General features: G+C 48.4%; 1 protein-coding gene across 2 annotated transcripts in view; it reads right to left on the minus strand.

Moving 5' to 3' along the window:
* LOC106747428 (zinc finger protein 845) overlaps window positions 1-20,418 on the minus strand; it is a 51,859-nt gene that overhangs the window by 21,205 nt on the left and 10,236 nt on the right. The window contains exons 1-6 of one of the 2 annotated variants that reach the window (XM_014624927.1): window positions 14,423-14,479; window positions 13,253-14,258; window positions 12,188-12,472; window positions 11,680-11,997; window positions 10,855-11,462; window positions 9,970-10,455 (exon numbers count right to left, since the gene is read on the minus strand). In XM_014624927.1, coding sequence (XP_014480413.1) covers window positions 9,970-10,455; window positions 10,855-11,462; window positions 11,680-11,997; window positions 12,188-12,472; window positions 13,253-14,239 — 2,684 coding nt within the window. In that variant the 5' untranslated portion in view covers window positions 14,240-14,258; window positions 14,423-14,479. Of the gene's footprint in view, window positions 1-9,969; window positions 10,456-10,854; window positions 11,463-11,679; window positions 11,998-12,187; window positions 12,473-13,252; window positions 14,259-14,422; window positions 14,480-20,418 lie in introns of those variants that run through there. The other variant, XM_014624926.1, reaches the window with a different exon arrangement.

Consider the following 20,418-nt stretch of genomic DNA (forward strand, 5'->3'; position numbering starts at 1 on the left):
GGTAGTAGTCGTAGCGTGGCGGGTGGGAAGGAGGGAAGGGGCAACGGAGGGGTGGTTAACGCTTCGCAGTCGGGGCTCAGAATAAACAACAATATTATAACGCGAGCTTAATTGCGCCAGAGGGCTCGGTAACGGGCGCATAAATCGGAGCAGTGAGCGCGCGGGCGCGCGAGCGCCCTCGAAACTACCCTCATCCTCTGTCTCTCTCATTCTCCCTCGACGGCCCTCTCCGTCGTTGCCGTGTCCCCGGGACACGTAGCAGTCCTCCACGAGCCGCCTCCGCAGTAGGATTCATTTACAATAAACATGTCCCCCGCTAATTTCGTCGGCGGAAAAGGAGAAATCTCCGGAACAGAGGAGCGTCTTAAGTACGATATACGTTGACGTTTCCCGGCGTCCTGCTCCGAGAGGACGATCGCTTTCGCGAAAGCTGAATCCCGCCGAGCGCGATTTCTTTCTCTCTCTCTCCCTCTCTCTCCCTCTCATCGAGGCTGTCGATGACGGCTACCGATTTAATGCACACGCTTGCGACTTAACGTTCGTCCGTATCTTTCTTTCTTTCTTTTTCGCCCGCTGTTTTTCCACAGTGGGTCGTACTTCCATCGTAAATCGCGAGACGCGTTATTAAGGGGCGCTCCATCGCACATTTGTTGTAAGTTTTTACTTTTGTATATTCCATCAGCGCGTCCCGATTGTTGCGCAACGTGGCATTCTTACGGGGAACTTTTCGACGTTAGTTGCGTAACCGCTCCCGCGGAGGCCGCAAGTGCGGATTCCACGACGGAACGTCGCGGTGGTGGTCGAAAAATTTGGACGCGCGAGGAAAGCCGGCGTTACGACGCTTGCGGCTTGGCGGCGTTTCAGCCGACCGTGGATAAATGTACGAACACGTACGAGAAGAGGGGGCCGAAGAGGAGTAGATGAAAAAAGGGAAAAAAAGAAAAGAACAGAGACCGGGGAACGCGCGCGGAGGGCTGAAATGATATGGAGTGCACACAAGCAGACTCGAATTACAGTTCTCGGGAGACGCGGCTATGCGTGCAATTGTACCTCAACATTCGTAACTCCGGTTTAATCGAGTCTATAAAACGCGGTCCAATAACGAACGCGCGCGACTCAAATGAACATTCTCGAAGATGGAATTCTGAAACATGCGATAGACGAACGGGCTCGACGGTGAAACGAAACGTCGAAGCGACGTCAGCCGTGCGATCGATTGCGACGGCAGATCGCAAAATAATAATAGTGACGTAAAGTATTCTCAGAATTTCGCACATTAATACCGCGCTCGCGTGGACGAGTACAAGTGTACCGTTGTAACAATGCTATTAATTAATTGGCAGATACGATGCGAGCTCTTCGATTCGCGTCTCCGGAGCGACGACCGCTAGGAGACGGCGGCGTGCCGAATTTACGCGCGGCCGCTATTTTATCCCACCATCCCGAAATATTTTCGATTGCACGCTCTTTTTACGATTCCCCAGGAGCCCCGTGGTCTCCGTACCCATTGTGCCCAATGGATAATCCAGCGACGGAAAGAAAGATAAAGAGCTGGGCACAGCGATGCAGTCTGGAGGGCCGGGAAAGAAGGGAGGCGACCGAAGCGAGGAAACAGAAAGAGAGAGACGAAGAGAGAGAGAGAGAACACGCGCGAAGGGCGAGGAGGGTTGCGCGGGGGTGTCGGCACCGGTCGAGTAGGGAGAAGGGCCGCGTTAGAAGGAAGAGTACGCGACGGAGGAAGGGTAGGAGAGGGCGAAAAGAGAACGAGACGGGAGGGTGGAGGAGAGTAAGGGAGGAGACGGAGAGGGTGAGGGTTAGGACGGTTAGCGGCCGGCGGCTATATGTACGCGTCCTCGACCGCAGGCCTGTTTTATTTTATGAATCGCAATATTTCACGCGACAACTGGACTCGCGGGGCGGCCACCACTAAACTGTCTGCATACGGGGCCGTGTGCTTACCGCGTGCCACACCGTACCGTACGAACGCACCACCACCGCATAGCCATCGCATCGCGTCGCGTCGTGGCGCGGTCGCTACCGCGTCACCACCGCGTTGGCAGGGTCGACGCATGGCGTGGGTGTAATGTCGATTTCGCCAGACAATGCGAAAGTCGGAGACGGGATTCATGTCCGGCGTCAGAAGTCGAGCGGGTTTGGCGACGATCAATCCTCGTCGGAAATATTCTTTTAATCCTGAAAATAACATGGGTCCCTGCGAGATTTACACGCGTTATTCCCTTTATATTTTGTGTAAGACGGTACACCCCTCCTCTGTTACTCGGACGAGAAATAGGGTATGCGACCATTGCTATTATCAGCCTGATCTAATGAGATAACTGGTTCCCTGGCGACAATCGTCTATAAAGACGACAAATAAAAATTTGGAAATGAATGTAATGAATGTAAATAAAGAAATACAAAAAACTGTGATTTTCACAATTTTTTTCGTAATGGTCTGAGAGATCTTGATGTTATTTCAGTGTTAAAATTGCGGGCATTACTTTCAGGGTTAATGATAGTCAGCTTACACAGTAAGAAGTTTTGCGTCAGGTTTAACACATTTTACATGTCCCAAACGGTCTATACAAATTGTTGTATTAATTTAACGCAAGGTGAATACGTTGAAAAGTAACGCAAATATTATGTCGGAAATTAACACAAAATTAATATATTAATTGACACACTGAAGTATAAAATATGTTATTTTAACACTTATACATGTTAATGTAATATCGGCATGTTAAATATCGACACAAAATGTTGAGATAAATACAATGTGTTAAACTGCACACTGGCGTATTAAAAATTTAATACAAAGACTTTAACAAGAACCAATTTTAATACAAATACAAAATATTTTTTTATTATATAGTGGCTTAACACGTTGAATGCTCAGCAGTTGTTTTGTATATTCTACCACCTACGTCGAAGTAAAAAAAATTTTTATTCTCGCTAGCATATAAAACACACAATGATGAAATATCGTGCAAATACGATTAAATTAAGCTGTGCGTCCGTCATCATACGTGGTGGTTTCGTGATCAATGAGGGGATCACCGATGACCTGCAGGCATTCAACGTCAGAGGATATTTAAATTCCGTGTCTCGGTCTTTCGGCGTCCCGAATAGCCGCTCGTCTCGATCGTCTCTGAAACCAGTGTACTATGGGATACGTACACACGCGCGCGTTGCGATTCACAATACACGAGGGCGCTGGTGAGAGACGTCTCGCCGATGCATCCGAATGCGACGAATGCGGCGCAACAGCGTCGCATTGTTCCGGCGCGGGCAGAGAGAGCGTGCGGAGATCTCTTCCCGCCTTTCTCTCCCTTTCTACGCGAGTTCTCGAGTAAGCCTCCCCTCGCAGGAGCGGTAGCGTACGAACGCTCCTGTGGGACGCGTCGAGGTGTCTACGGGGTGATCCGTAAAGACGACACCGCGCTTCGTTAACGGCGAACGTTGGGGAGGGGAGTGATTGAAACTATTGCGAGGAAACGTCGCTCCAGCTTTCCCGATTAGATACACCGAAGCCCGAGTCCGGACAACTTATTGTTTTCAGCCGAGGTCAAGCTGATACAAACCCCTGGTCTCTTTCGAATCATAAAAATGTAAATAATACGAAACGACTGCGTCGTTAAATAATCAGAAACGGGAGGAATGTATAAATCATTGTACGCATCGTCATTTCTTGCTTAATACAAGCGGCAAAGAATCATCGATGCTGTTTTGTGACATTTGTGAATGAGATTCTAATTATTCGAAGGGAGTTCATAGACACGGGAGGCAGAGTGGGAGTAAGGAAAATGTAAGACACCTTGTACACGGCACCCGATCACGATAACGCCGTAACGTCCCGAATATGCCGCTGTCAAAAGAAAACATTATACCCTATCGCCAGGTTTTCCCTCGCACAAGCGAGCATCGCGACGCTTATTCCGGGGCGGTATCAGGACCGTCGTCCGACAGGATGTCAGGCCGGCGAGGTTACGCCAATCTCACCCAGTATGCCTATCTACGCGGTGTTTACCTGGCCAGGTACGGAGGAAGGTGGACGCGCCATTACTGCTACGGGAGATAAAAGATACGTGCGCGCCACGCCGCGGTCCATATATGTAAATACCTCTGGGGATCTCGCGTACACGTCGTGAGGCCGTAGAAGAGAGGGTTGCCGGAGGTTGGATAGGACCGAGAGAAAAAGAGAGAGAGAGAGAGAGAGGAGGGGGAGAGGACGAAGGAGGTCCGGTGGACCAGCTAGAGCGGACGGAAAGAGAAGGAGGGCGCGAAGGTAAAGGGGCGAGGGAAGAGAAGGGGGCTATGGGGCAGGGAACGGGCGAAAGGAGGGCGCGGGGGTGAACGAAGGAGCGAAACGTACGATCAGTAGCTCGCGTATGTAACATACTATCTTGAATATGCGCATACATCGCGAGCTGGCCACGTATTCTGAGAATCGGTTAGGCGATCGGGTGCGCGGGAGCTGCCCGTCTCTCCCGCGTAATTACCTTCTTTCTTTCGTTTCTTTCTGGATTCCCCTCGTTCGCCACCCGGTGCGCGGCGTCGTGCTCCTTTTCTGCCCCCGCACGGTCGCGATTCCGCCATCGTCACGTTCGCTCCCGGCTCCTTTTATTCCCGTGCTGCGTCGCTCTCGCGTACAGCAGCTACGCGAGCACGCGTCTTGTTCTACAGGTAACGAACCTGGCCGACGAGGAAGGGAATATCGCGCGATCGTCGGAGCGGGAAAGCCGTAGGATCGATCGTGAGGCATCCGGACGTTTCGTTGCGGGTTAATTAGATTATTCGGCGATGTTGGGCCGCGTTGAACAATACGGAGGCGAGGACGAATAGTGCATGGGAAAAAAAATAGATTCCGCTGACGTAACGAAACATGGTTTGGCTGAAAATGTTTCGCCGCTGTAGCTAAAAGCTCACTGTTGTAACTAAAACTGTGGTTATTTTTGCTAGAGGGGTGTATAGGTGTCATATTTAATATGTGTCTAGCTGAACTTGCAGTGTGTCCATATGTTACAACGGAGATTCAGCTAGTGTATGGGCACCTGTGAGTTTACCTAGAATAGACATGTATTAGTTACAGCACCTATAATACATCTGACAACAATAACTAAAGATTTAGTTGCGGCGACAAATTTTCAATTACAGCAGCTAAAACATTTTCAGCTAAACTTCATAATTAGCTGCGGAATCTTTTTTCCCCGTGCGATCTGACGATTGAGAGGACTGTGTCGGGAAAATTATCAATGCCGGAATTCAAAGGTTGAAGGGGGAAATTATTTAATGAGTACCGGTTTAAATTCCGAAATTTCGGGGACTTTATCGCATTTCGCGAAAGATACAATACACGATTATAATTTGAAGTAGTATGTCAGTTGAATGGTATTCGTTATAAGACTGCAAATAAAGAAGTGAGAGAACCGTTGAAGACGCGATCATCGAAGTTAATCCTTGCGAAATACACGTCAAGAGAAAAATTTTGGACCACTTCATTATTCTGTACTCCTGAATCCAGATTCACGTCAGCATCATTAATTTTCTTCGCTAGGCAACTTGTCTGACAAGTTGCCGAACCAAACGTTTCATCGATAACTCCGTTCATATTTCCGTTCAGTAGGATTTTGTCTGTTTCTGTCGAGAGATGGGACAAGTTTGATCAGTAGCGTATTAATACCATCGCGAGAGAAATGCGAAACGACGGAGTTGGTTTTAGCGTGCAGCTCCAAAATCCGATGAGATCGTGCATGACCTCATCGTTGGGAACAAGCGGAATACTTCGAAGCGTGTATACATTTGTATTCTGTATCCTCTATTGAATCTCTCTATTTTTCATCATTATTAATTATTAGTGTTTTGCCCCACTTTCTAGTAGTCGATCTTTCTTCCGTCGTCATTTCTAATCGAGAATCTTATTCCGGTAAAAGTTCTCGGTCGGTCTGAAATCGTCTTGAGAGCAGGTATATGATCCTTCCGAGTCCTCCTGTTATTCCTTTTCCATTTCTTGCTCCGAGAGGAAATAAATCGTGCAGTTAGTAGCTCGCACGTATGACATACTATCTTGAATATGCGCATACATCGCGAGACGCACGCGTATTCTGGGAATCGCTTAATGCGCGATCCATCGTTGCGCGAGCTCGTCTCCTCGTAATTGGTTTCTTCCTTTATTTTCTCCCCTTCTAAGCCTCCGCTCGATTCATTACAATTTTTTTGTCTCTCGCATACCGACCTGCACCGACCCGAACGATATGACTTACACGCTCTCAGATTTATGCGTGTGTCTTTCTGCGTATTGCGAGAACTATTCGATTTACGATTTCGCATTTTTGCGAAATTCTCAGTACGAAATACAGTCGATATATCGCAAAAATGAGGCTGCAGCCCCTTTTCTCGCAAACGAGTTCTAATGGCATATCTCGCAGAATACCGAAACTGTCCCAATTAGCGAGAACGGGGAGCAGGCAAAGCGAAAATATAAGCAAGACGGTTCGTTCAGAGCTAGCGTCACGTTGAAATTTGTGCTCAGGCGAGAATTAAGGTGCTCCTGGGTGGTGAAGGTCAAGGCGCGAGAGACTTCCTACTTGTCCGTTGCGCCAGGTTTTTCCTTCCGACATCATTGCGTTCCTCGCGAGGGTCTCCCTATATCGCCGCTGCGCGTTACTCCACCACGAACACGCCTGGTCTCCGAGCTAACGAACGATCTTGCCAACTGGCCCTCGTAGGAGATGACGCATATACTCCTTCCTAGTCTCCCCTTTTCTATTACGGGAGATAGTGGTAGCGACAAGAAGAGGCGTAGAGAGAAAGACGGAATAAGTGAGTGAGCGAGCGAAAGAGAGAGAGAGAGAGGGAGGGAGAGAAGGAGATGAGGAGAGAGAGTTCTAATCAAGGTAGCTTGCTGGAACTTCCAACTCCTTTCGCTCGGAACGGGACGTTGAGTTCCAGGTACGTCGATCTCGCGTTCCACGCTACAGGAAGCTCAGCGCCGAGGAAGATTATAGAGTGTCTGCATAGAGACGGTCCGAGTTTGCACGAAGATGATACCGGGGGAAGCGTTGTCGTTGGCGACGACGGTGGAGAGTGATTCTCGGGGATAAGCCGAGCGGGATCGTAAAATTTGTCGATTAAATAATTTGAAGACTCGTCGAAACTTCACAAAACTAGTTTCGACTTTCGCGAGACACCGCCGTGTAATCGCGGTCTCCGCCACGACGGAGCATTCTCGCACGGGCGCAAGCTCTGTCGGAGCTTATGAAAATACGAAATTCCCTGTGCGGAATCATTCTCGGAATCATCATTTCTCGCGCATATTATATCGGCACACGATCCCGCTTCTCTCGAATAATGACAAATGAATAATTATTAAAGTGAATTAGTCATCGTGCACGGAAAAAAAAGTATCTTTGGATTTAGTACACATGTTTGTTTGACTTGAGTTCGTTTGATATAAGCAACATAATTTGATATCATTTTGTTTGTATGAAAATGTCATTATTTCGTTGGAGTAAATTATGTTGTTTAGATAGAAAAAACCAGCATTATTTAGAGGAGATATTTCATTTCCTATATAAAACAAAAATGATTTCGCTATGTATTAACCCTTTGCACTCGAGGGCTCCGGAGCGGAGCCATTTAAAATTTGTCTTCAAACTCGAGGACTCCGCTATGGAGACAATGCAAATAACTTTCAGTTCATAACATAAGGACAAAGACAAATCGTAAAAACTATTGTGTATAGGATATTCCGGATCTTGCTATTTGCATTTGAGTTTGAAGAGTTTGAAGACAAATTTTAAATGGCTCCGCTCCGGAGCCCTCGAGTGCAAAGGGTTAAATATCGTTCCAATGAAACGAAAAAGAAGTTCTGCAATATTTTTCTATTTTTCTAATTTTGTTTTTTTTTGTTATTTTTTGTTATTTTTTAAAATAATTTATTGTTTGTGACAACCATTGTAATATTTGAATGAAAATACGAAAAAAATATGTTATTTGATGTAAAGATATTTATTGTTCGGGGAACTAAATGATCCTGTTTGTTGAATCAAACATTCGTTTGTTTGCTCCATTCCAAAAGACGAGTTTGTTTTAATTAAAGAAATTTTATTAAATCCAAAGACATCTTTTTCTCTGCGTGCAATCACGATCATACTGAGAGAAAAATATTTGATATGATCCAAAGAAAAGACCGAAACATACGATTTATATAATTAACGAAGATTAAATTTAGCCCATGTTTATAATTTTCGTCTGAATTTCGGCGTTTGGCGCTAAACTGCCCGTTTGTGCGTATTATTTAGTGACTGTATATCAAGAAAGCCTTAGATACCAGGATACGTGAATGGAGACGATCGCGAGTGACACGAAGACTACACGTAGAAACGATCGCGCCTCCCTGACGTGAGGGTGGCCTCGTCGTCGGGCCGTCGTCGACGACTTCCGCGTCGAGGAAAAAAGAGGGTATCAGCGTCGGAGCGCGTACTAAAGAGTGTCCCAAACGACGACGGTCAAACGTAATCCCTCGAAACGGTCGGAACCGCGGCATTAAGCGAAACCCTCGTCGTTCGGGCTGCATGTTGAGACTTCTGGCCGGTCGTTCGGCTTCGAGGCCGCTGGCTGTGAGAATAGGTCGGTGGCTGGCTGTTGAATAGGCGCTGTTACAGAAGGTAATGCGTGTACGAGAGAGGACTCGGCGAGGAGGCGCGGCGGGAGAAGACCGAGGCGGCGTGGCCAAGGTGTTAACATTTGCTTTATAGCGACCGCTCTACACCCGAGCAATGGTTTAATACTTATGTCGACGCGCACCGCACGAGCGACACACAAACACTAGCGGAGTGCGGGCGCTCGTAGGAGGATCGCCCACCTGCACACGTTGGTATTAAAGGGACACGGGGTATATATCCGCCGTAATGCGAGCCCGTTAAACACCGAAATGATCCACACGCTGGTGCACGTGCGCTCGCCGCGCTCTGCTGCTCATTGGCAGCGAGTCTGGCCCATTGGTGAGACGATGGAATTCATCTCTCCCGGACGGGGAACGACTCGACTTGTCGAAGCCTCGCCATCGGGATAGGAAGTCTCATACATTTTTATCTCTCGCCTTGTCTGGTGCGCTCCCAGAAATAAACAATGGCAGCAACGTACAGCGACATATTCGTCGTGGTCGCGTTTTCGAACCGAGGCGTCGTGTGAGCGACGAGCCTCTCGCGTACGCGAGTCATTGTATCATTGTGATAAATCTACGGCGTAACAGATGTACGGTAGCTTGCCTCAGCGTAGAATTCAATCACACGGGAGCACGCGAGAGAGCAACGAGAGAAATATTCAAAGCGATCAACTCGCCAATCTGGGTATTCTAATTTTGTGATGGCTCGCGCGTTAATGCGCGTATAGCACATCGCGCTGCCATATGTCGGCGTCGCAGAAATATACGACGTGCACCACCGCGGACTATATAATGGAGACCCGTTAAATAGTGAAATGACCGGCGGGGTTTATATACGCTGCTATGAGATGTTAATACGACAGCCGTTGTCGGGCCAACGCGTGCGTTTCTTCCTTCTCCCCCGGTTCGTTTCTCGCTTTCTCTCCTGCGAGCGACGCCTTGGCGACGCTCATCTCGCTTCTTTCCTCTCGCGTTTTCGATCCGCTCTGCCTACCCGCTCTCCCCCCTCACCCTCCTTCCATTGGACCACGCTCCTTTATTTTATAGTTATGCAGCGAGGACACTTTTACTACGACCGCGCGAACATTTCGCGGTTCCAGTTGGCGGCGAGCGCTTTTATTGCCGCGGGAGCGTTTTTACCCCCGAATACGCCACCTTTTATTTATCGCAAAGCAGTCACGTTGCGGAAAGAGCGGACCGTAGCGCGCCGAATGAGAGACCAAGTCGCGGTCGAGGCGAGTAACGCTCGAAAAAGCGAATTCAAGGATAATGAAGGACGATCGACTGATCATATTGCTACTCACTTTGTGTAGAAGCTTCCTTTGCAGTCCGAACAGACGAAGTTCCGCTGGCGGCCAGTTTTATCCAGGCATTCCGCTGACAAGGAAGTGCTGCACACTTTCCGATGAGCGTTCAGGTCCGATCTTTTCGAGAACGAGGCTGAGCACTTCGCGCACGGGAAGGGCTTCTCACCGGTGTGTTGCCTTATGTGAATCCGTAGCGAGGCTTTCGTCAGGGTCTTCTGGCAAATTGGACACTGATACTTCGGCAATAGCTTGTCGGTACTGGACGTTCCTTCGTCGGTTTCAACGGCACCGGCATGGAGAGCCTCGTGAAAGACATATTCGCCTCGAGAATCCGTGGAAAACGCGCAATTCTTGCACTTCCATTCTTTCTCCACATCCATCATTTGAGCCATACTCATTTCGTCGTCCTTGGTGCAATTGCCTTCTCGTGTGTGCCTAGTGACTTCTTGCGAGAGCGCAAAGAGCACACCGCACCGAGGGCATCTGTCCGAAGGAGATTATAAAATGTACAATTACGATCGCACTCATAATTCCTAAGAACGTAGTAGAATACGCGCCAAAATAACAAGTTTGAATGTGCCGGTTAGTTAAGCGTAATTTCACAGAATTAAAAATACATACCGCTATTCATAATTTAGGTATGGAAAATATTTAACTCTTTGATTATGTGAAAATAAGGCGAGAATTGCAAGAAAAGATTAAAACTTCTGTACAAACCTGATACGTTTGTCGTGGAAGTTTGCAAAGTACTATATCAGGTTACGTGCTGAAGTTTTGGTCTTTCTTCGCAAAGTTCCGCTCTACCTTCACACAAGTCAAAGGACTGAGACTTTTTCGCACACACCTAATAATAGAATAAACAACATGCAATCGATAAGTTACCTGTGGCATAGTTCCGGATGACAATGGAGAAGATGATTCTTATACACCGGGAGATTCGAACACTTCTCATTGCAGTGAGAGCACTCTCGTACCGTAGTCTCCGCCAATCCTTCCTGACTCTTGCGGGCTTTTACAGCCTCCTTATGACTGGAAGTTCTCCGATGTCGGATCGCTTCATGGGTGGTGACGAAGTTCATCGAGCAGAACGAGCAGAAGTACGGCGCCGGTCGCGCGACCACCGTCGTATCTTTGCTGTGTCCCTCGTCCTTGGCGACGTGACAGTGCAGCTGATGACGCTGCAACGAGATCAGGGACCGTACGATCTTCGGGCACATGTCGCACCGAATACGATGCTGATACTCGTCCGACGCGGTGAAATTCGGCTCGTGGCCCGTCTCCTTCGCGTGCACTCGCAGCTGGAAGTTGTATCGAAATTGCCGGTCGCAAGTGCGGCAGGGCAAGGCGCGTTGGCAACTGATTACCACCGGCACGGAGCCGTTCATCATAGACACCACCTCACGATGATTCGCACTGAGAAGGTGAGCCTCCATCATCTCGCTGTCTTCGCACCAGAAATCACACGGAGTGCATTTGCAGTTGCCGCCGATCTGAGGAGAAAGGACAGAGGGAAAATGACGAAGGACATCTCTCACGGCTGAGTGCCTGTGTGCCACCTTGACACGCGAACCAAGCGAGCCCGGTTTGTCAAACAGGTGAAGTCACAACGGGGAATAGGAGGTCGAAGCCTTCGGTTGAAGCCTTCGGCTTTGTGCGAGTTTAAACACTCGGGCGTTAAACACGCGTGGCAAGCGATCGATAACTCACCTGTTCCAAAGTCTTGACATGAAGATCAGAACGCCAATGAAGTAGGAACGTCTCCTCGGTGTTGCAGTAAAAACGACAAGGGGCGCATTGGAAGGAACACTGTCGCACCACATTCGCCATGTTTTCCAGTAGGAAGCGGCGTGCGCTCGGACTGCAAGGATTCACTCCTGCCACGCGGCAATGGTAATGGGAAAGCAAATGTTTACCCATTTGAGGCCTCCTCACGCGCGAGCGGCACATCTCGCACGAAAGGAACTCCTTCTCTCTTCTGCGCACGCCTTTCTTGCCTTCCTTCCGCTCGGGTTCCTCTTGCGCTTTCTGACGATATATATATATATATTCATTACGACGAGATGTAATCGAATAGTTTTGTGCAAATTGGGAGAGTAACGAGATATTTTTGTATTCTTTCGTCTCGAGACGGACGACATAGAAACGATAGAAGGGGAGATCAAAGGATAGGAGATGTAGCATAACGTTGTTGCAAGGATCCCTCTTCAAAGATTACCATTGCGAACGAAGCCTTCCTACGAGTGGACACTCTTCTGTTCGCGTACGAATCCATTCCGCGTGGTAAATGAACACCGTCGTCGATCTCTCTAATGCTCCTTCTAGCGTGCAAATCAGAGAGCAGATGTCTGTTGTAGACCAATCGTGAGGCGAGCTTCCTGCCGCAAGGATTGCACCAATATCCCGATTCGATATCCGTTCGTGCACCCGGTACCCATTTCCCTCGCGTGTATCCCGGCGGCGGTTGTCCGGATGTGTCCTTGCTCTCGTATTCCTCGATCTTCTGTAATAGTTGACGTCTCTTTGTCCGACGAATCATTATCGCTCGCGCGAGATCGCACACAGAGTACCGTATTACGTGTCGAATTGAGAAGGATCAATTAATAAATACATCTGAGGTTCTCCGATAAAAACGATTGCGGAATAGAGATCACGGGAGTGCTTGAACGGACACCGCGCTTCGCGAAGCAGAGTGTCGATCGTTAATTCACCGGCAAATAATCAATAGAGAACAATTTTCCAAAGGAACAATACTCTACTTCACTTAAAGAACACAAACTAATTTACACTGGACAAGACTGGACAAGACTGTGCACTGATTCGCCATTATATGCGTTCGTGGACCTCGCCAGTTTTTTTGAAAAGATCCGAGCCGACGATCGAGAGAATTTGCCGGCCGTAAAACCGACCGTCTTTTGTAAATCATGCCCGAAAGCTTTCAAAAGTGTTTATTTTTCTATTCTACGTTGACATTGTTAATTAAAAAAATTTTTCAGTTATTAAAGAAACATTACTTAAAGAAGCTTTATATATAGATATTTTCAACAATTAATAACTCAAAATTTTGTGGTTATCTGCAAAATGATAGAGGACTTTTTATTTACGTTGACCTAAACCACAATGACGAATGGGACGGCTGCAAGACACCTCGTTTAACAGTTACATTGTTGAGTGAAAAATAATAATATTGTCATAATGTTACTGTTAGTTGGTGTTTACTAGGCTCGTTATTCACGAACTTGATCGTTAATTTGATCTTAAACTAAATTCCCACCCATCTTACTTGCGTTGTCTCCGTCGGTTTCCATTTTCCGCCGGTATACGTCGGCGGGGGGCGTTCCTGATGATCATCCTCGGGATCCACATCGTCCTCATGCATATGTGGCATGTCCTGCGGCAAATCGCCGAGCTCAGGCTTCCACTTTCCGCCGGTGTGACCTCGCGGTGGACGTTCCCGATTTTCGCCGTCGTCGGAATCCGAGTAGGAATCGTCTTCCTCCGAATCGTCGTCCAGCATGTCGTCCTCCGAATCGTCGTCCTGTTGGTACTCGAAGTCGTATCTAGTCAGCTCTTTGTTCTCGCTGTTTCCCAAAGTAAGGTCGGCGAGAATGATATCCTCCAGCCAGGTCTGGTGATCGGACTCCATTCGCTGAGGATTCTCCTGCCTCTTTCGGTCGGTCTGCTTCGAGTCGGTCATTAGACTCTCCAGCGACGTTTCCGACTCGTGTTTGGCCGGGAAACTCGCGCCGTCCATGTTTGAGCCGGCTTGCGACATCGATTGCGTCAATTTACTCGGCGTGACGCTTGCCGAGGTTTTGCCGGTCAAGATCGTCGAGGCGACGATATCGGGGAACACGAGGGATTGGATGCATAAATGAACGGAATCGTCCAATTCGCTGACGGCGGGCAACATGCTGTGGAGTTTATCCTTCGCGCCGGGCTCGTCGGCGTCCACCTGGACGCTCTTCTGGCCTTTCTTTTTTCTTTCCTCTTTCTTGTATTTTCTACCATTGTCCAATAAATCCGGTGCTCGCCGCGGATTCGACTTGCTGCTCTGTAATTCCAGCGAGTTGAAGAACGCATCCGCGTTTAGAATCTCGGGATAGGACACCGTTGTCGGCGTCGAAGGTGACTCGTGGACGGTGTCGTTTTTGTCGTCGGGCGGCCGACAGCCCGACTGACGATGCCGCACGTAATTATCGAGACCGTGTATTGTCAAATTGCACTTGATGCAAAAGTGGGTGTCGTCGTCGTCCTCGAAGGTCTCCATTGGTCGATTTTAAGTATCACTGAGAATAAAAAGAAGGAATAATAAAAGAAGGAGAGAGTGACGATCGCGCAGTGAATTCACTCTTGGCAAGTTAGATTCAAATTGAAAGCTGAGACACAGTTGCCAAAATGAGAATTGTTGTTGAATTATAATCGCAAAGGCTTAAGCATATTCTTTATTCACCTGTTAGTTATATTAGCGGATAAAAACGGTTGGATTTTTAACGCATCCAGGAAGGTAGGATCACATCGGTATTCTTGTCCTTGTACTCTTTGCTCATTTTTCATATAATCAACATATAAAACGGACAAAACAAATAAATAATAACGTAAAACTTCTTTAAGGAGAACCGTGCATGCACTCTGTAAAATAAAAGAAACCACGAGATCAATTTGACTCCAATCTTACTATTACTTTAGATTAGATTAGTTAGGTTATGTTAAGTTGCGTTTAATTTAACCCGTTAGTTAAGTCAAACACTTGATAAGAACAAAATTGTATTCCTTTGTTTCAGATTTGACGATGGCAGAATTCACGTCGCAATGACAAATAATTATGAATAAGTGCGAATTTCGTTAAATTTACGGAAAACTCATTGTTGTGGAAAAGTGAACTTTGTTTTCCTTTTTATATGTTTTGAGCGCGTATCGACTGTGCGTCAGGCGAAGCGGCGAGTCGGGAGGCCTCGGAGCTTTTCGGACGTAGTCGGTATCGATCGGGATCGTTCGTCATCGGTCAAGATCGTTCGCTGCCGCGGAGGCAGGATTAGGTTATAATAACAGTTAAAGAGACATTACGGCGCGGTCGAGTGAATATTAGTTTATCGAGATACTTTTGGCTAGCCGCGTCGGAACATTTCGTTGAAACGCCAAAATATCAATTAGACATTCGTTAAGCGCGTCGCGAGTGCAGTGAAAAAATGAGTGAAATGCATTCGACGTGGGCCTGGAAAACTGGACGCTGTAGAAGGTTGGATAGTGATGATTGAATGCTGGTCGGACGCCGTTGTGAAACGGTTCGGGATGCCACGGCGGATTTCGTCGAGGGACACGAGGTAGTAGGACGGTCAGTGGATTGGCAACAGCGGTTAATGGTGAGTGAAACGCAAATACAATGCTAACAGCGGCCTGTCTGTAACACATAAACCTCATCCTTAATAGAAAAAATCAGATCAACTCTAACGTCTGTCGCTTAAAACGAAGCATCGTTACGATACGACGATACGATTCAATACCCGAATTCTACGGAACAATTATCGCACGATCGCTCGTGTCCGTGCGAGACGGAGAAATGTTTTTCGGTCAGGCTGGAGCGGAAAGAGCTCGTTTCTTAGCCGTGATTTCGTTTTATTCGGCGACCCGCGAGAGAGGAGAATCCATTCGCGCTTTCGAGCGTATGCGTATTCGCTGCGGAGCGAATTCGGGAGTCGTTTAGCCGTCATACCCCGATCACGCGTCACGCAACAACCGCGTCATGGACAGCTCGCTGAGGACAATCGCGTTAGCGGACCGCAGTGGGCAAATTGAAGGTCCGATATTCGCGCGGCAGAAGGGAAACAAGTTGACGCTTCGTGCGGGCCGGGGGCAGGAAGATCGGTCGATGCCGCTTGGCCGTTATTCGGACGACGACACTTCGCCTCCCAGTCCTGGCCGCCCCTCTGCAGCCGGATCCCCCTCCGTGCCCCCCCTCCCCCCTTTCCGCCGGCAGCTCGTGCGCGTCCTCCGCATCACCCCCGCCCTTGTTGCGCCCTTTCTGTTTCCCCTTTCCGAAGTCTGCGAACCGGCAGCGACCTCGTGGCTCCGTCTCTCGTCTTATTAAGCGGAGAAAACTACCGAATGAAATTTCCATCCGGCTCCGAAACATGCTCGTCGGTGTCACCCTTCCCCTCCCCCCGCCGTCGCCGATCGGCTAATATCCCGGACTCGTAGTCGTCGTTCTAGTCTACCTTTGACGTGACTGAAATTCGATTTGCGTATAGTCGAGAAGTTGCAAAAATGTTTCCGTTACAGCGTAACCAACTTAGCGCCCCAGGTTAACCGCTCTTGATCGGGTGTCGCGGATATCGCGAGTAGCGGCATAACCGAAGGGACCGAACGAGCCCTTCGGTGGATTATTCCGCCGTTGCCGTCCGTGAATACACCGCCGCTGACGAGCGGACTCGCGAATAAAAAGCGCCCGGCTGAATTTTTTGTAATTTGTCCTCGCGATATCGAGCGCGGTGTAACTGAAACTGATAAAGTAAGACGGCATATTGCGGCCTTACTGCGCGCAGCAGCCGTCATATTCGATAATGAATTTCCTCGCCGCGATCCCTGGTATCTTCGTATCCTCTACGTGTTTCTGTGTATAATACACACAGGGTGTTCTCAACTCCGTCTCGTCCAACGCTGGATTTACTTGGAAATTCAGGACGGATCTTTCTTCGATGAAAGTAAAGCTTAAACATTTCTCAACTCGGGCATCTTTTCCCGATAATTGGATCTCTAGTCAGATATTGTCCAAATATATTTACATCTTACAATTTTAATTATTTTTCGACGAAGGAAGGAGCGCTGCCATCCAGTCGCCGGAATGAAAAAAGTATATAACGACTGCTTCTTAGGAGAAAAGGTGAAAAAACCTATCAGACATCAAAATGGTGACAAAAAGTTTTTTCTGAGAGTTATTAAGGCCATTTAAGCGAAAAAATAACATTTATTCTCCCAGATATATCTTTGGATAACTTAATGTGTAGCGAATTCTTTTCACAATACGGTTTGAAAGTTCATCATAAAGAAAAAAAGAACAAGAGTATGCGCGATACAATACAAATACAGTTTCGGGGCAGTTTTATCGAGACGGCAAAAATATATATAGAACTGTATTTTACAAATTTAACGGCAGCTCAATAAAGCAAATGTGATCCATTTTTGGACGATAGTGAATTTTTTAGTGACTTGTCAAGAAAAGTGACTTGAGTGACTGGATCACAGTGCTGACGATGGTGATGATAAAGACCGACTGATAACCTAAATTCGTCACTTAATAGAGAATCCTTGTAGAGACAAATGTTGTAGGTATGTGCATTCGCGTTAACCACGAGACAAAACGATGCCAATTACAAACTAAGACATCCAGCTCGATAAATGAAAATAAACAGGTCTTAATGAAAGACGCGATTAGCACGAGGGGATTACGAATCCAAACGATCCCGCGTAAATCCGTTGTATCACGTATACTGCACGCGTATACGGCGCTAATAAGGCGAACGATTGTCGCGAGTATCGTGGGAATGGAGGGGAGAAAAATCGGACGGGCAGATTCGTCGAGATTTACGAGTGTTTGCCGAAAAAACAGAGACGGCCGTTAATTGGCCGATGCTCGTGAACATCGCCGAGACACCGATACGTCAATATGATATCCATGGTTGACGCATCGTGCGACACTCCCAGCTATCCGCTCGTTGTCGTCGTTGATCGAGGATCGTCGATGACTAATCCCTAATTACCGGACGCAGTGCGGAAAAAGGATGCGCACCTGCTACCAACGAGGCTCACGTAAACGTGAAATAACTTCAACGAAGTGATCTTACGGTTTGATCGCGAAGGTAGAGAGAGAGAGAGAACAAGAGAGCAAGAGAGAAGAAAGGGGAGAGAGTAAGGCGAGAGATAACTTGTTGAGCGTCATAAACGTGACGAATTCTCTCGCTCTCGCTCTTTCTCTTGTAATATCACGCCACCGTGTATCACGATCATAAAGATTGCCAATTCAATAGAGGCGATACACAATTATATATTAAAATATTTCACCGCGATTACACAATGAATAATCCATAACTACCTCTTCTTTTTCCAAGATTCTTCGAAGTTCTGTGAAGATCGATACACGTGACATGAGCGTACGCGTGCAAGTGCTACTTTACCATAAAAGAAAACAAATTAATTACTCCATAGAGTAACATGTCGCAAATGTTTCAGCTGCAATTTATGGAGAATAAATTAAGTTTAAGACCGCAGAGTTTAATTCGATTCCCTCCGTAGGGAACGATGCGTAGCATCCATCGTACTTTCGATCACCATCGCTAATCTGACTGGAATGATCGAGGATCCTGATCATTCCCCCCGAACCCTCTCTCAGACTTAATGCCCGCTATAATTAACAATAATCAGCGTGATCCCTTGGAACGCGCCGGGCTCGCACGACCCCGTCACCGAAATCGAAGCCCGGGTAAAGTAGAAGACGAAGAAGAAGAGGAAAGAGACGACGCAGAGAAGGATCCTTACGGGACTCGTCGAACGAAATTAGACGATCTCGATCCGAAGCCGTAAGCGGCCACGACTCCATTCCCGCAGACTCTCTTAACCTCCTTTTCATCGCTCTTCTCTTCCCGGTTCAGGAACTGTGGGATCCTCCAGCCGAGTGATCGCATGAAATCGACCGAATCTCCCTAACGTAATTCTGCTCGACTTGTTTGTATTTGCAAGAGGAACGGCCGGCATTCGTTATCTCTGTCTCCAATTACCGATTTCTGTCGAGCCATTTATTGCACCGTGTCGGCCTTTTGTCATTATACACGGAATTTGATTAGAGAATAACTCGCGCAAATAGATCCCGCTCGAAATGTCCGAATTTGTCGCGCTTATCACGTTCTTGAAACTACATTCGATCATCGCGGCACAAATATACTCGTTCAAAAAGTCCAATCTAGATTCTTACGTAACAGCTGACTGGCAAATATTCGGTTGGCCCGTATTCGCGACTGGTGTATATTTCTAACGAGTCCGAGTAATTCTGACATAATTCTTGTATAATAAGGTTCTTATTATATATATATATCTCCCCCTCCCCCCCCCCGTAATTTCTTCATTAGAATAAAAACTTTTCATTAAAGTATAAAAAGTTTCACGCTTAATAGCCAGTCAGTCGAAAAATAAATAAGAGTCGAGTGGATTCAAATCCCTGAATCTCCTCGTTTCCTCTCGAGACGATCTTCAGAAAATAGACGGTTCGCGAACAAAGAACCGCATTATCGGTCGAATGACCAATGTCCGAAAGCTGGTTACCCGGCACAGGTACCATTCGATATTTCGTACTTCGTTCGCTAAGAAGTGGCGAGTGCACCCTTTCGACTTGGGCCAGTCGAGGCATACCAACTAAGTAACCCTTCGTAGGGTCAACGAAGGACCCGGAAACCGTAGCAAGGTGAGCTCGCCGCATGCGAGCGTCCACTAGGCAGCGGGGCGAAGAGGAGGAGGGGTGAGGTGCTCGGTGCCGAGAAGGGAGATGGACCGGAGGTAGACGCAGGGGGATGCAAGGTCCGGGGAATATTGAGCCGCTCCGTTAATGTTTATAACGACGTTAGACGTTGGTGTCCCCGGTGGCGAGTGTGTAGGTGCCACGGGATAGGTAGAGAGGTGGCTTCGGCCACCCTCCGTAGCCGCTGTCTCTTTTTCTCCCCGAGAGCCCACCGCGCTCTCACCCTCCGCTATGCCGTCTTTCTCTCGCTTGCTCGCTTCGCTCTCCCTCTCTCTTTCCTCTTCGCAACGGTGGCGGCGGTGGCAGCGCCGGCAGCAGGACAGGAACTGACATAAGCGCGCGAGTGTGTATGTAGAGCACGTACTCGGGGGCTCTCCAGTTCGACGGAGTAGGTGGAGGTGGGTGGTCGTGGGGACTCCTGTGTAGGGGGAGGCGGATGGTGAGCAAGTGGGTGGTTGAAGGTGGCGGTGGAGTAGGAGGAGCAGGAGGGGGTGGGCTGCATTCTAGCAATGGGATGAGGGAGCCTCTGTCTAATCGATGCCGCGGCGGTGCGCGCTCGCCCCGCTGGCTATTACGCACCTTAATGTCCTTTTCCCTCGGCCCCCCTCCCCCTCCCGCCGCCCGTCCAGCCAGCCACCCACTCGGCGGCCTCCTCCACCTTCGACGCCGCGCCACCCGCCGCCACGTCGCTGCCGCCGCCGCCGCCGCCGCTCCTTCTCGCTTCCTCTCCCTTATCCCGCGGCTTCTCACGGCGGCCGGCGTCCTTCTCCCGCTTTCCTTCCTTTCGTTCTCTCCGGCACCGGGAGAGGCGGCCATGACACGTGTCAATCTACCGCAGACGCCCGATCGATACCGACGGACCTCGGCTTCTCTCTCGGCACTCCTCCGCCTCTTCCTTCGCCCTACTGCCGACAACTGCCATCCCCCCCCCCCCCCCCCCCCCC

Source organism: Dinoponera quadriceps, unplaced genomic scaffold (assembly GCF_001313825.1).
Source record: "Dinoponera quadriceps isolate SergipeBrazil2010 unplaced genomic scaffold, ASM131382v1 scaffold1750, whole genome shotgun sequence".
In the NCBI taxonomy this organism is placed as follows: Eukaryota; Metazoa; Arthropoda; class Insecta; order Hymenoptera; family Formicidae; genus Dinoponera; species Dinoponera quadriceps.